This window comes from Mus caroli, unplaced genomic scaffold, assembly GCF_978045245.1.
Source record: "Mus caroli unplaced genomic scaffold, Mus_caroli_1 scaffold_1, whole genome shotgun sequence".
Taxonomy (NCBI): domain Eukaryota; kingdom Metazoa; phylum Chordata; class Mammalia; order Rodentia; family Muridae; genus Mus; species Mus caroli.
In genome coordinates, this window is record NW_028227256.1 from 43,121,538 (window position 1) to 43,133,949 (window position 12,412).

At 41.2% G+C, this 12,412-nt stretch overlaps 1 protein-coding gene across 1 annotated transcript in view; it reads left to right on the forward strand.

Moving 5' to 3' along the window:
* Window positions 1-1,569: 1,569 nt before the first annotated feature.
* LOC110287785 (dynein axonemal heavy chain 7) overlaps window positions 1,570-12,412 on the forward strand; it is a 280,721-nt gene continuing 269,878 nt past the window's right edge. The window contains exons 1-3 of the mRNA XM_085832216.1: window positions 1,570-1,584; window positions 6,674-6,736; window positions 10,063-10,125. Coding sequence (XP_085688342.1) covers window positions 1,570-1,584; window positions 6,674-6,736; window positions 10,063-10,125 — 141 coding nt within the window. The remainder of the gene's footprint in view (window positions 1,585-6,673; window positions 6,737-10,062; window positions 10,126-12,412) is intronic.

Here is a 12,412-nt window from a genome sequence, read left to right on the forward strand (position 1 = left end):
GGTGCATTGTGATACAGTAGCATTGGGAGGGGCCAGAAGAGAACCAATTGTAAGCATAATGTTATGGTGCACTGTGTAAAGATTATCCTTAGACTACTCAAATGTTGATCTCTCTGCCCCCATATCTGATTGCAACTCAAACATGCCATATAATGGTTATTCTATGTGTCTCCTGCCTGAATATTGTGTAAACATTCCTTCCCATTTATTCTCTGACTTGCCAATAAAAGCTGATCAGCCAATGGCTGAGCAGAAAAGAGAATAGGGATGGACTTCTGATCCCAGACAGTGGATGGGGAGAGAGAGAAGCAAAGTGTCACCAGGAGGAGAGAGTCGAAAAGACACCATGGGAACCCACACTTGGAGCAGAAAGAGAAAGAGCTAGATCAATACCATACTGCAAGTATCTCAGGGATTTGGGGTAGGAGGTAGCCAGATAGTTTCCAGGGATCCATCCCATAATCAGCCTCCAAACGCTGACACCATTGCATACACTAGCAAGATTTTGCTGAAAGAACCCTGATATAGCTGTCTCTTGTGAGACTATGCTGGGGCCTAGCAAACACAGAAGTGGATGCTCACAGTCAGCTAGTGGATGGATCACAGGGCCCCCAATGGAGGAGCTAGAGAAAGTACCCAAGGAGCTAAAGGGATCTGCAATCCTATAGGTGGAACAACAATATGAACTAACCAGTACCCTGGAGCTCTTGTCTCTAGCTGCATATGTATCAAAAGAAGGCCTAGTAGGCCATCAGTGGAAAGAGAGGCCCATTGGTCGTGCAAACTTTATATGCCTCAGTACAGGGGAACTCCAGGGCCAAAAAGTGGGAGTGGGTGGGTAGGGGAGTGGGGGGGGGGTATGGGGGACTTTTGGGATAGCATTGGAAATGTAAATGAGGAAAATACCTAATAAAAATATTTTAAAAAAGAATAGAATCAATTAATAACGGCTCAGCTACTATGCTCTAAAGCAGCTTGATTAAATAAATCTTATAGTCTGGGTCTCATTTATTTGAGAGCTAGCTAGGATAGAGAAGAATTATCACTTTTAAAATTGCACTAGCAACCAACAGTGAACAATATCCAACAATATTCTGTAGAGGGAGCTATTGATTCCCTAACTGGTTCTTGATTGTGTCAAAAAAGAGGGCAGAAGGTAACTGTTGGAGAAGAGGAAAAGATGGGATTTCCGGGTCCCATGAGGAAGAGAAGGGGATGAGATAGAGAGAGGTAGCTTTTCTGCCAGGCTTTGGGTAGAGGAGCACCTGCCACCCTTTGCAAAGGAGAGTGAGGGCTGGGTTGGAAGCCACCTATGCCTCAGAGAGCCACCCACCCTGCTCGACCTCTCAGAAAGTTCTGCTCCAGATCTTGCAGATGCAGATGACCGGAAATGGATTCCGCCAGTTTGTTGCTTAGCAACGAATCGACCTTGGCGGTTAAAGCTCTCAGCTCAGAAGAGAGTTTGAGACCAAGCGAGCTTTCCAGTGGCGAACAACTCTGGTCTCCTGTTCCTGAGTCCCGCAGCAGCGATCCCGGCCGGCCCTGGCTGGCCCGCAAGTCCTTGCAGCCATGAGCAGCAAGAAGGTGAGAGCTGGGCCGCCAGGGTCGGTCCCGGGGGCCAGGCACGCGAGCAGTACCTCCCAGGCGTTGAGTGTTTCCCTCCAGTTTCCTTCCCAACCGCTAGACCTGGTTGTTGTTGCAACAACGGGACTCAAAACTCTCGGATGCACCAGCTGTGGAAACTGGCTCTACAGCGACCCCAGCTGCACACTGGGAGTGTTTGGGTGGGAGGAGGGTGGGCGGGACATCTCTGTTGGCATGATCTCCCCTCCCCACCCAGGGTACAGAGACTTGCTATTTACCAAGCTTTCCCACCCCAAGCTGGCCTGGGGTCCGGTGTTTAGGCCAGGCTGGCTTTGAACTCGCAGAACCCTCTCTCGCCCCCGCCAGTGCTGAGATTACAGGTCACCCTGGGTTCTTTCTAAGTCCTGTGGTATGTAAGAAAAGATGTAATCTACAATAGCTACGGTGTAAAAATAAAAATCTTTCTTTGTTGAACTTGAGTAACTATAGTATGAAACATGGTCAATGGTTTTGATGCCAGCTCAACCCAAATAAAAAGAAGTTGATTCTCATTCTGAAAATTGTACTCAGCTTTTAAGATTTTTCATCCCTTCATAGTGGTTTCTCTTATAAATTGAGTTTGTTGTGAAAATGGCTGCAAAAGATGATGTGGGGGTTGGGGAGATGGCTTAGTGCTTAAGAGCTTGTTATGAAGCCATGAAGACATAGACTCAAATCCCCAGCACCCACTTCAAGGCCCAGTGTGACTGAGCTTGTGAGGGGTAGAGACAGGAGGATTGCTGCAACTTCCCATCCAACCCCTTAGTATCTGGTTCAGTGAGAGAGCCTGTCTCAAAGTAGTAAGTCAGTGAGTGATTCACTGGCTTCTGTGCAGAGGCAGGGGCACCTTATACAAAACATGGACATATCACACACGCACGCACACGCACGGTCACCGGCATACATACTCTCTCACAGGGGAGAGTAGTTTACAATCTTGTGCTATTCAGGTTTTGTGACAAAACAGAGCAAGGCAACTCAGAGAGAAAATTCTTATTTTGTCTCATGGCTTGAGAGGTTGCTGGGTTCTGGATGTTTCTGGGCGCTGTACTGAAGTCTTTATCAAGGCAGGGAGGAGGGCATGGCAGAGAGCACTGGGGAAGAGGCTAGAGAAAGAGCAACAGGGTGAAAGCACACCCCCAATAGCCCACATTCTTCAGCGGGACTTTACTCTCAATGGCCCATTCCCACAAACTTACATTAATTTATGGGTGAAAGTGGCAGTTATTTTAATCACCAACTGGTGTCACCCCTTGACATAAGAGCTCCTTGGAAAGACATGTCTTATCTATACTATTACAGTTATAGTTATAGATTATATAGGTTATAGAGTACTAGCAGAGAATGTCAAGCGTGCTAACCAAGTAAGCAGTAGTTGTCTAAATGCTGGAAAAAGTTTTCAGTTTTTTTTTTTTTTTTTTTTTTTGCAATCCACATATTAATTGAGAACTAAGAGACAGGTGTGTTGTTTCATATATCTAAGTATAATTAATAATGACCAGCACACGAGCAAATGAGGAAAGAATCTCCCCAAATTACAAATACATGTAACAGGAAAAAAACACAACAAAAACCACCCCAGCAATCACTAGACCTCCCTGTGTGATTCTTAACAAAATCACAGCTCGTTACTATCTATACTCGAGTTGCTCATTTGCTTGATGCCCAAGTAAGTCTTTGGCCCAATCATGCAACCACAGTCTATACTGTCAAAATCTAAAATACTTCTTTTATTAACTGTACAGTGGTTTTCCTGGAAAGGTATTTTTATTAATTCCTTTCATCTATCCAGCTCTAGCTAGGAAGCAGCCACTAAATCGTCATTCGAAGTCAAGATTGCTTCACTTTATAAGATGATACTGGGACCCAACCCCCCTGGTCTCCCAACAACCCCCAGAAGGGCCATGGTTTAGAGAAGAAATCTTGGAATCACCAAGAATGCTCATTATGAAGCCACCTGGGGGTCTTGCCACTTCCTAGGTATTGCTTTAAGCAGCAGAGGGCTCTCTCCTACTGCTTTGGTTGATTTTTGCAATTTTAAAACTCATCTTGATCCTTCTATGCTAATTTAAGAGTACAGTTTTCCTTTTGAAAAGATGAAAGTTCTATACTTTAATCTAAAACAAATAAAATGGATTAAATTTTCGGAAATTCCATTTTCACGTGACATTTACTTACGTCTTCACTCCATTTGAAGCAGTGAGCAGGTGGCAAAACCGTATTTACTGAGGGGGTTTAACATAGTCCTCTCATTAGTGGAAGGTTGAGAGGGATGTGGCATTTTTCAGAGATAGCTGTCTGGGTTTTTCTCTTAAGTTTGGTATTTAAAGAGAAATATAAGTCTTTTCCAGTTGCTCATTTCATTTTTAATGCTAAGAAAAAACTTCAGACACTTAAAAGATTCAGTTGAAGAAGTTTCCAGAATTCTAAAGTGTCACAACTCAGTGACTAGGAAGCTTCTCACAAACGCAGGGGAGGCAAAACTGCTGCTGCCTCGCTATGCTCAGCACTCGTTAACTGTACAGAGCCAAGTGACCCTGGTTTGTCTGCCACGTTCAACTGCTTATTCGCTTAAGAGGATGACGATGACAATGGCGATGATGATGTTTTTTTGAGATTAGGTTCCTTTGTATAGTCCTGGCTGTCCTAGGACTTGCTCTGTAGACCAAGCTGGCCCTGACCTCACAGAGATCTGCTCGCTTCTGCCTCCTGAGTGCTGGGATTAAAGGTGTGTGCCACCACTGCTTGGCAAAAAAAAAAAAAAAAAAAAAAAAAAAATTATAGCTGTATGAGAGTTTTATATGTATGTGTGTGCACCAGGTGAGCAGTGCCCACAAAAGCCAGAAGGGGGCATTAGAACTCTGGGGTTCAAACCATAGACTGCTGGGAGTTGCCATGTCCACAAAGGCAACAGGCTCTCTTAACCACTGAGCCATCTCTCCATTGAATTGCCTGTCTGTCATTAAAAAGAAACGTGGAGAAAGTTTTCTGTGAGACCAGTACTATAGTAACAACTTTATCAACCACAGCTCAAACATGTGTCACTCATATTTGGACTAAGTTGTTACAATTTATTTTTGAAACAAGGACTTAATACAGAGTTGAGACTAACTTTGAACTCATATAATCCTCCTATCTCAGCTTCCCAAGTGCTGAAATGCAGGTGTATGACATTGTCTCCAACAACACTATTAAATTGTGAGAGGTTATTGGAAATTTAGCAGAAAAAAGTCAATTCAACAGAAAGCTATAAGCACAGCTCATGCTTGGGTTATGGAAGTAATAGGTTTCACAATATCCCTTCCAAGTGTTGAGTAGATAAAAACCAAGAAAGAAAAATCTGAAGGATTAATTGTACAGCAATTTATTGTGGAGCATAAATTTATACTGAGTTCCTACAGAAAACAGATGGTATACTCTAAAAGGTAGTTAAAGAATAATAGGACAGAGTGCTTTTACAGAGGTCCATGGGTCCAGGGTTCAGGGAGCACACAGGAGTGTGAGGCAGGCTTTATTTTACAGCTAATGCAAAATGTGGCAGAGAGAATCAAATTTAGCATTATTGAGGAAACAGGCAGCACACAGCCGTGGCTGAGGGGCCAGTGAACCCTGTGAGAGTCAGAAACACAACCCTTGTCCCAGGAGCTGCAGTCGGGGACTGTTTAGTCCCACAGAGCTGCAGTACTTCCTCCTGGTGCTCAGTATGTTGCAACGACTCTTATTGGTTAGTTCTGACAGGAAGTTTGAAGGTTAGGTGCTTAGATGGTGCCCTTGCCCGTACATAGAATCTATCATCTACATCACAGAGTAGGGGAAAATAGAGACTCAGGCAGGGGCAAACAACATAGCTGTCACAGAAATTATTAAAAATAGAGGAAGCCTTCATAGAAAGAAACTATTATGAGCACATGCACTTTCCTGTCCACAAATCATCTGGGAGCCAGTGCCCAGTATGAACGAATGCTCCAGAGTCAAAAGTATTTTTAATGCTATGGTATAGTTTAACTAAAACATTGAACATTCCCTCCTCCCCCCCCTCCCCCAATTTATTCCTGAGACCAAAATTAGAGGGCGAAGGCTGTCTGTTCTTCCCTTCCATTGTGTGTTCCAGGCGATAGAACTCATGAGGTCAGGCTTGGTGGTAAGTGCCTTAACTACAAGGCCATCTGTCCTGGTTAAGTGGCTTATTTTATTTTAATTAATATCTAATTAATTAATTCTGTTAACATGATACAAGTTAGACCTATCTGTAAAAAAGAAAAAACAAAAATGGAACAACCTCAGTGGAGAAAGTATGCCTTTTCTTTTCTTTTCTTTTCTTTTTTTTTTTTTTTAGGTATTTTCTTCATTTACATTTCAAATGCTATCCCCTTTCCTAGTTTCCTCTCCAAAAGTCCCCTATACCTTCCCCTCAACCCTGCTCCCCAACCTACCCACACCTTTTCTAATTATGGCCTGCAGGCAAGTCTGTGGGGATTTTCTCTGAGGACTGGTGTGGAAGAGCCCAGCTCTCTGAGGATGGTGCTAGACCTGGGCAAGTGGTCCTGAAGCATATAAAAAGGCAGGCTCAGCTTGCCAGTAAGCAGTGCTCCCCTGTGGTTTCAGCTTCAGTTCCTGTTTGGGGTTCCTGCCTTGGGTTCCCCTGATGTTGGAGTATAACCTGTAAGCCAAATAAAGGTCCCACAACCTAAGTGGCTTTGGTCATGGTGTTTTATCACAGCGGTAGAAACTCTAACTGAGACACCATCTTACCAACCCTGAAATGGTTTCTTAATTTCAACTTTCAACTGGTTAGTACTAGTCTCTCCCTGAACCCCTCCCCCCCACGTGTGTGTATATGTGTGCTAATTTTGTATCTTGTAACCTTGCTGAATGAACTAATTAGTTTCAATAATTACTTGGTGTATTACAAATTTTCCTATATATAAGATTATACTATCAGTAAAATCACATTTTAGGATATTTTGGATGATATGCTTGTCTTTATAGCAAAAAATGTAAAACTTGACTGAGTGAATTAAATTAAACCAGTTCTTTCCTCCCTACACAGGATAAGCTATCCACTAAAGGCAAATCAAAGATGCCAGCGAGTTTCCTACCACAGTTGCCTATGGTAATTTGTTAATATATTATCATTCTTTATTCTATTATGATAGTGTTGCTTACTATTGTCTGATTTCTAATTCTATGTTCTAGTTGAATCTATCCTGATGGGAAAATCCTGTCTGGTGCATATCTTAGAAAAACCACTATCTTAGTAAAGTCACCACATTAATAATTCCTAGCATGGATGGATTGTTGGAGGAATCTGAGGCAAAGAAATCCCAGATGATCTCAAGGAGGGATGTCTGTGTTAGCATCAGGAAACAAGGGCTTGTTCATAGTGGTGTGTCTGGCACTGTGAACTTTGCCTGGGTCATTTATTTCTCTGAACCTGCTTTGTGACATTGGAGGAGATGGCTCTTCTAGTGTCAAAGGCTGTACTACAAAATATTTTGTAGACTTTGGATTTGTTTTCATTATTTCTCCACAAATTACCACTGTCTATGGAAAAGGCAGCTACTAGGCGCTGTTAGTGGACAAAGCATTGGAAAAGTTAGGTTCCGCTGCAGTAAAACTTACCATCTACTAATTCTGTTGGATTTAATGACGTTGAATTGCACTCTTATGACTTCTGAGACTTGAGTTGAAGTAGAGTTTCAGGACAGATATTATTTTGAAATATATTTTCAAGTCTTAGAATAAAATGTATGATGGAATCTGCATTGCTTTGTACAGGGAAGATTCCTAACATTTTTTTTTTTTTTTACTAAATAAATGCATCGAAACAAAAAACTCAAAAACCAGAGACTTAAATGAAAACATCAAGGGAATAATCTTGAGCATTTCTAAGCACCTGTTTTAATTTTCAGTCTGTTTGCAATGTTTCAGCCAGGATTGTTAGGATCCTTATAAGTAAAACCATAACTGTCTTACATCTATCAATGTTTTTATGTTTTCTAGTTCACAAATCAAAGTACTGAAATGAAAAAACAATTTTTCTTTAAAACTTAACAAATTATAAAATTGAAAATGTTGCTGTTGGGGTGTCTGAGCCTGTTAGACTTGTGTTCAGTCACTGCATAAATAGTTGGGGTCAGATGAATGATTTTTTTCAAGCAAATAAACCATATGTTATTTAAAAATGTGTTTTCTGGCTGACTGAAAACCTTACAGTACGCTCATATTTGAGCACATCTTGTGGGTTTTCTTTTATAATTTTGAGCATTTGTGATTTATGAGAAATCATACTTTTGGGACAGTTTAAAAGAATGTATTTCCTTGCTTGTATCTAAACATTAAGTTCATACTCGGGTGAAAGCACTCCAGCAGCCACAAGACTATGGGTGACTTTGCTCACGGGCACTCGGGCTTCACTAAGTCTTAGAGGTCTGATCCAACACAATTGCTCTATGCCTTCATGAACTGTGACGGGAGTGAGATAGCCCTCCTCAATCTTGTAGTTATGCCTCTGGACACACGTGGCCTTTGTGCCTGTGGGTACAGGGATGAATGAAGGAGGACACACTTTTCCAGACCTTGACCGTCTGCTAGGTCTATGCAGTGCAGGTCATATGGCAACAAGATGGAGGAGATAGTTCGGAAGTGAGATGGTTTGGAGAGTAGGGATGAAAGCTTTGAAAACCAAAATGAAGGTTTGTTTCTCCTTTCCTGAGACATAGTTTATGATTCTGAACAGAGCAGTCAGTAGGCTCCTAGGAGGGATGAGGTAGCCTTCTGTTACAGCACTGCCTGTAAACCAAAACCCATATCTTCTGCTGCCTGCCTTATTTGAAACTGCTGTCAGCCTAGTCCCACTACTGACCTTAGTCTCTTCATATGTACTATGTTTACTGTTTCTAAAAACACGTATGGAATAACATTGGGTATCTCTTTGTACAGCAGTCAATAGGGTAACAGAATAATTTGTCATCCAAACAGACATATCATTGGAAGAGAAAGCGCAACCAACTGTGCTTGGACAAGAAGTGTAAACTGAGACTATGTTTTATAAATTGGGGTTAAAGCCACCATAAGAGGGACTGCAGTGACTTTTGATACTAGCCAGAGCTCAAAACCCACATCTTCCACGATATGAGTGCCCGGCTATGCAGCCCTATCTCCTCTCCTCCTCACTCTGTTTTCAGGTTCTCACATAAACTTAATTTTGCAGAGTCACTTCTGATCCTGTCTCATCTAGCACATTACTGCCTCTTCACTCTTTGATTTCCCCTATATTATTACTTCTTGATACTGTATGACACATCCATTCTGATACAGCTGTGTAGACTTCCACCTGATTGTATGTACCATGAGGGGAGGACCAGGTACTGTCCATAACTCTAGACTCACTGCCTTAAGTAAAACCAGCATATAATAGGGGCTCAATAGTTCCGTGTTTAAAAGGAATGACTTGCCTTTGGACTGAGTTAACCCAAGTTCCCTGGCTGCTCACCCCAATATCTTCTCTCAAGCTTGCTCCTGTCTTTTGGCCTCTAATTCCTGATGCCCTTCCTGTCTTCAGTAAGTGCATTGATATCCTTCTGTATGGAAAACCAATTTGTATTAAGGTTTGGCTGCCATCAGTTTTTCTCTTGAAAATTTCAAAACGCTAAAAGAATTTTGGCTATTCTTCATATTCTGTCCTGGTTAGAAACACATCATAATATACATGTAAAACAGAAAACAGGACATTCCTTATCTGTATAAAAGGCATGACAGTGTTCCAACAGTATTTGTCTCAATAATTAATATTAAATTATATTAAATATTAATCAAATAGTATTAAATATGCTACGTTATATTAACTTTGTGGAATATGCCAAATATGATGTATTCATTATAAACTATAATGTAATCAATTTTAAGAATTACATTACACCTTCTGTTTTGAATTATCTTCAAAATCCAGCACAAGTTTTATTTGTAATACGTTTCAGGTCAGAGCAGCCATACTTCAAGAGAATCAAAGCTACAGAGGACTATAGAGGTTACTTGGGCGGAATAGGTATAAAGAGCAGGCCAGACATTGGAACAACCACTCTCTGTAGATTTGAAGGCGAGTGCTCAAGATCCATTATTTCCCAGAAAGCTCAGCCTCAGACCTTAGTGGAGACTGTGTTGCTGAGGTGGTGCCATCTTTTGGGATACTGAAATCCTGAAAGGAAACCTCTGTCTCTCCAGCACTTGGCACTTGGTGGCACTTGAGGAAAGCCACCATGGAACACCAGTAAAAGGTGCTAGAGGATCATCATCTGGTTAGCAACACAAAAGGGGGGAGAGTGCGCCCCAGCCAGGTGCCAGATTGCTGGCTGCCTCACAAAGTGTGTATGAGAAAATCCACTGCACAATATAAAATTTGTGTTAATGCTTTTCTCTTCTTTCATGTAATTTATGCAGGATAAACTATCTAGCAAAGAAAAGGACAAGCTGCCAACAACAGTCCTACCACAGTTAACTTCGGTAATTTACCTATATAATTTCTAAAATGTTACCATTTGTAGGCTTAATTTTTTTTTAAACTTACTTTTAATAAGGGTTCTCAAATGCTTTGATTCTCCTTCCAGTCCACCGTCCAAAGGCAGGGGAGAAAAGATGGTAAATAGGACAGGGGTTTGTGGATCTGTTTAGACGTAGTTCTTTGGGGTCATCCCAATCTCCATTTGTCAGGGTACTAGCGGTCCAGTTCAGTAGTGACAGAATACCAAACAGGAATCAGTAGCAATGGCAGGATCCAAAGAAACTGCCAGACCTCTGTTGAATGGACACCAGTCAGCAGGATGACCAGAATCAGCCAGGAGGCCAGGAGAAGTTCTCAGCTGTGCCTCTTTCAATGAATGGAAGATCAGTGAAGATGTAAGACCAAGGAAGTGGTGCAAAGCTAGCTATGCAAACATCATTACCTGCCATTGAATCTTATTTATATTCTCTCCAAACATCACATGTCCTACCACAGGACTTGCCTCGGCAAAACACCACGTGAGTCTGTATCACCTGACATATCCAGAAATTTCCACCTCAGCAGTTTTCAAAGGTTTATTGGTTCCAAACTTAAAACAAAATACCAAATCTCTGGTTTTGTGACTTGACTGGATTCTTTTCTGATAGAGAAATTCTTATATATATCATTGTACCCATAATTTCTTATCATTTATAGAATATTCAATGATAAACAAAGACATTTAGCAAGATGGATTAGCAGGAAGATCACTGTCAGGAAATAATGGCTCAGAACAGAGCTCTATGATCTTTGGGAAGTCATTTCCTTCTCTGAGTCTCAGACTCTGAAAATGGGAGTATTGATTATCTCTGTGATGATGAACCTTACAGTGCTAAAAGGCCATTCTACAAAGGATCTTGTGGGTCCTTGAATGATCAGTGTCCTATGGGAAAGACAGTGGGCATTTCAGTTACTGAAGCACTGGACTAGTTAATGTTGATTCTCTTTCATAGCTATCCTGAATTCAATACCATCAAATTACCTTCCTGTAGCTTCTGGGATTTAAATTTAGATAGAGTTTCAGTAAAGACCAGTTTTTTTTTTTTTTAACATGATGTTATGTGGCATATTTTCTTCTTGCCATGGTGAAACAGAACTGAAAAAACCATAAGAAAATCTTAGCAAATTATATAAATCATTGTGATTAAACAAATGGCTTTTGAATTACAAATAAAGGAAAAGTTGAGAAGGAAATTTAAAAACTAAATGAAATTGGGAAGATAATACTCCTGAATGTGCTGACTAAGCACTGAGAAATGTCATAGAGCAGTCAATGACAAAGTAGAAGGAAGGCTGCGGTTAAACCCAACTACATTTCAACAAGTAGGACCCCAAGGAGGCTAGGAAAGAAGAGAGAGCCACCAAAGGGAATGGACACTGAAAAATTATCCTTGGTGGATCTGAAAAACAAACAAAACAACAACAAAAAAAGCAAACAAAAAATGAAACAAAACAACAACAACAAAACAACCCCCCCAAACAAAAGCAAAACTTAGTAAAGCTAGGAAAAAGAAAAGATTCCAAATGAAAGAGGAGATGCCACAACCTAGCACCACAGGACTTAAAAGATGGCTAGAGATCATCATGAATGACTGTGTGATGATGGACTTGACAACTTAGAAGAAACCGATGAATTCCTGTTTCCTTTACTGAGGATGCAGGGGATGGGGCACTAGGTTACAGCTGGGTAGGCAGAGGGATCCCAGCCTGCTCTTGTCAGTAGGGCAACCACAAAGAACAGGAACGCAATGCACATTTCAGAAAGCTAGCAGGCCTCAGAAAATTGGACATAGTACTTCTGGAGGATCCCGCAATAACTCTCCTGGGCATATATCCAGGAGATGTTCCAACCGGAAGAAGGACACATGCTCCACTATGTTCATAGCAGCCTTATTTATAATAGCCAGAAGCTGGAAAGAACCCAGATGCCCCTTAACAGAGGAATGGATACAAAAAATGTGGTACATTTACACAATGGAGTACTACTCAGCTATTAAAAAGAATGAATTTATGAAATTCCTAGGCAAATGGATGGACCTGGAGGGCATTATCCTGAGTGAGATAACCCAATCACAAAAGAACTTACACAATATGTACTCACTGATAAGTGGATATTAGTCCAGAAACTTAGAATACCCAAGATACAAGATACAATTTGTGAAACTCATGAAACTCAAGAAGAACGAAGACCAAAGTATGGACACTTTGCCCCTTCTTAGAATTGGGAACAAAACACCCATGGAAGGAGTT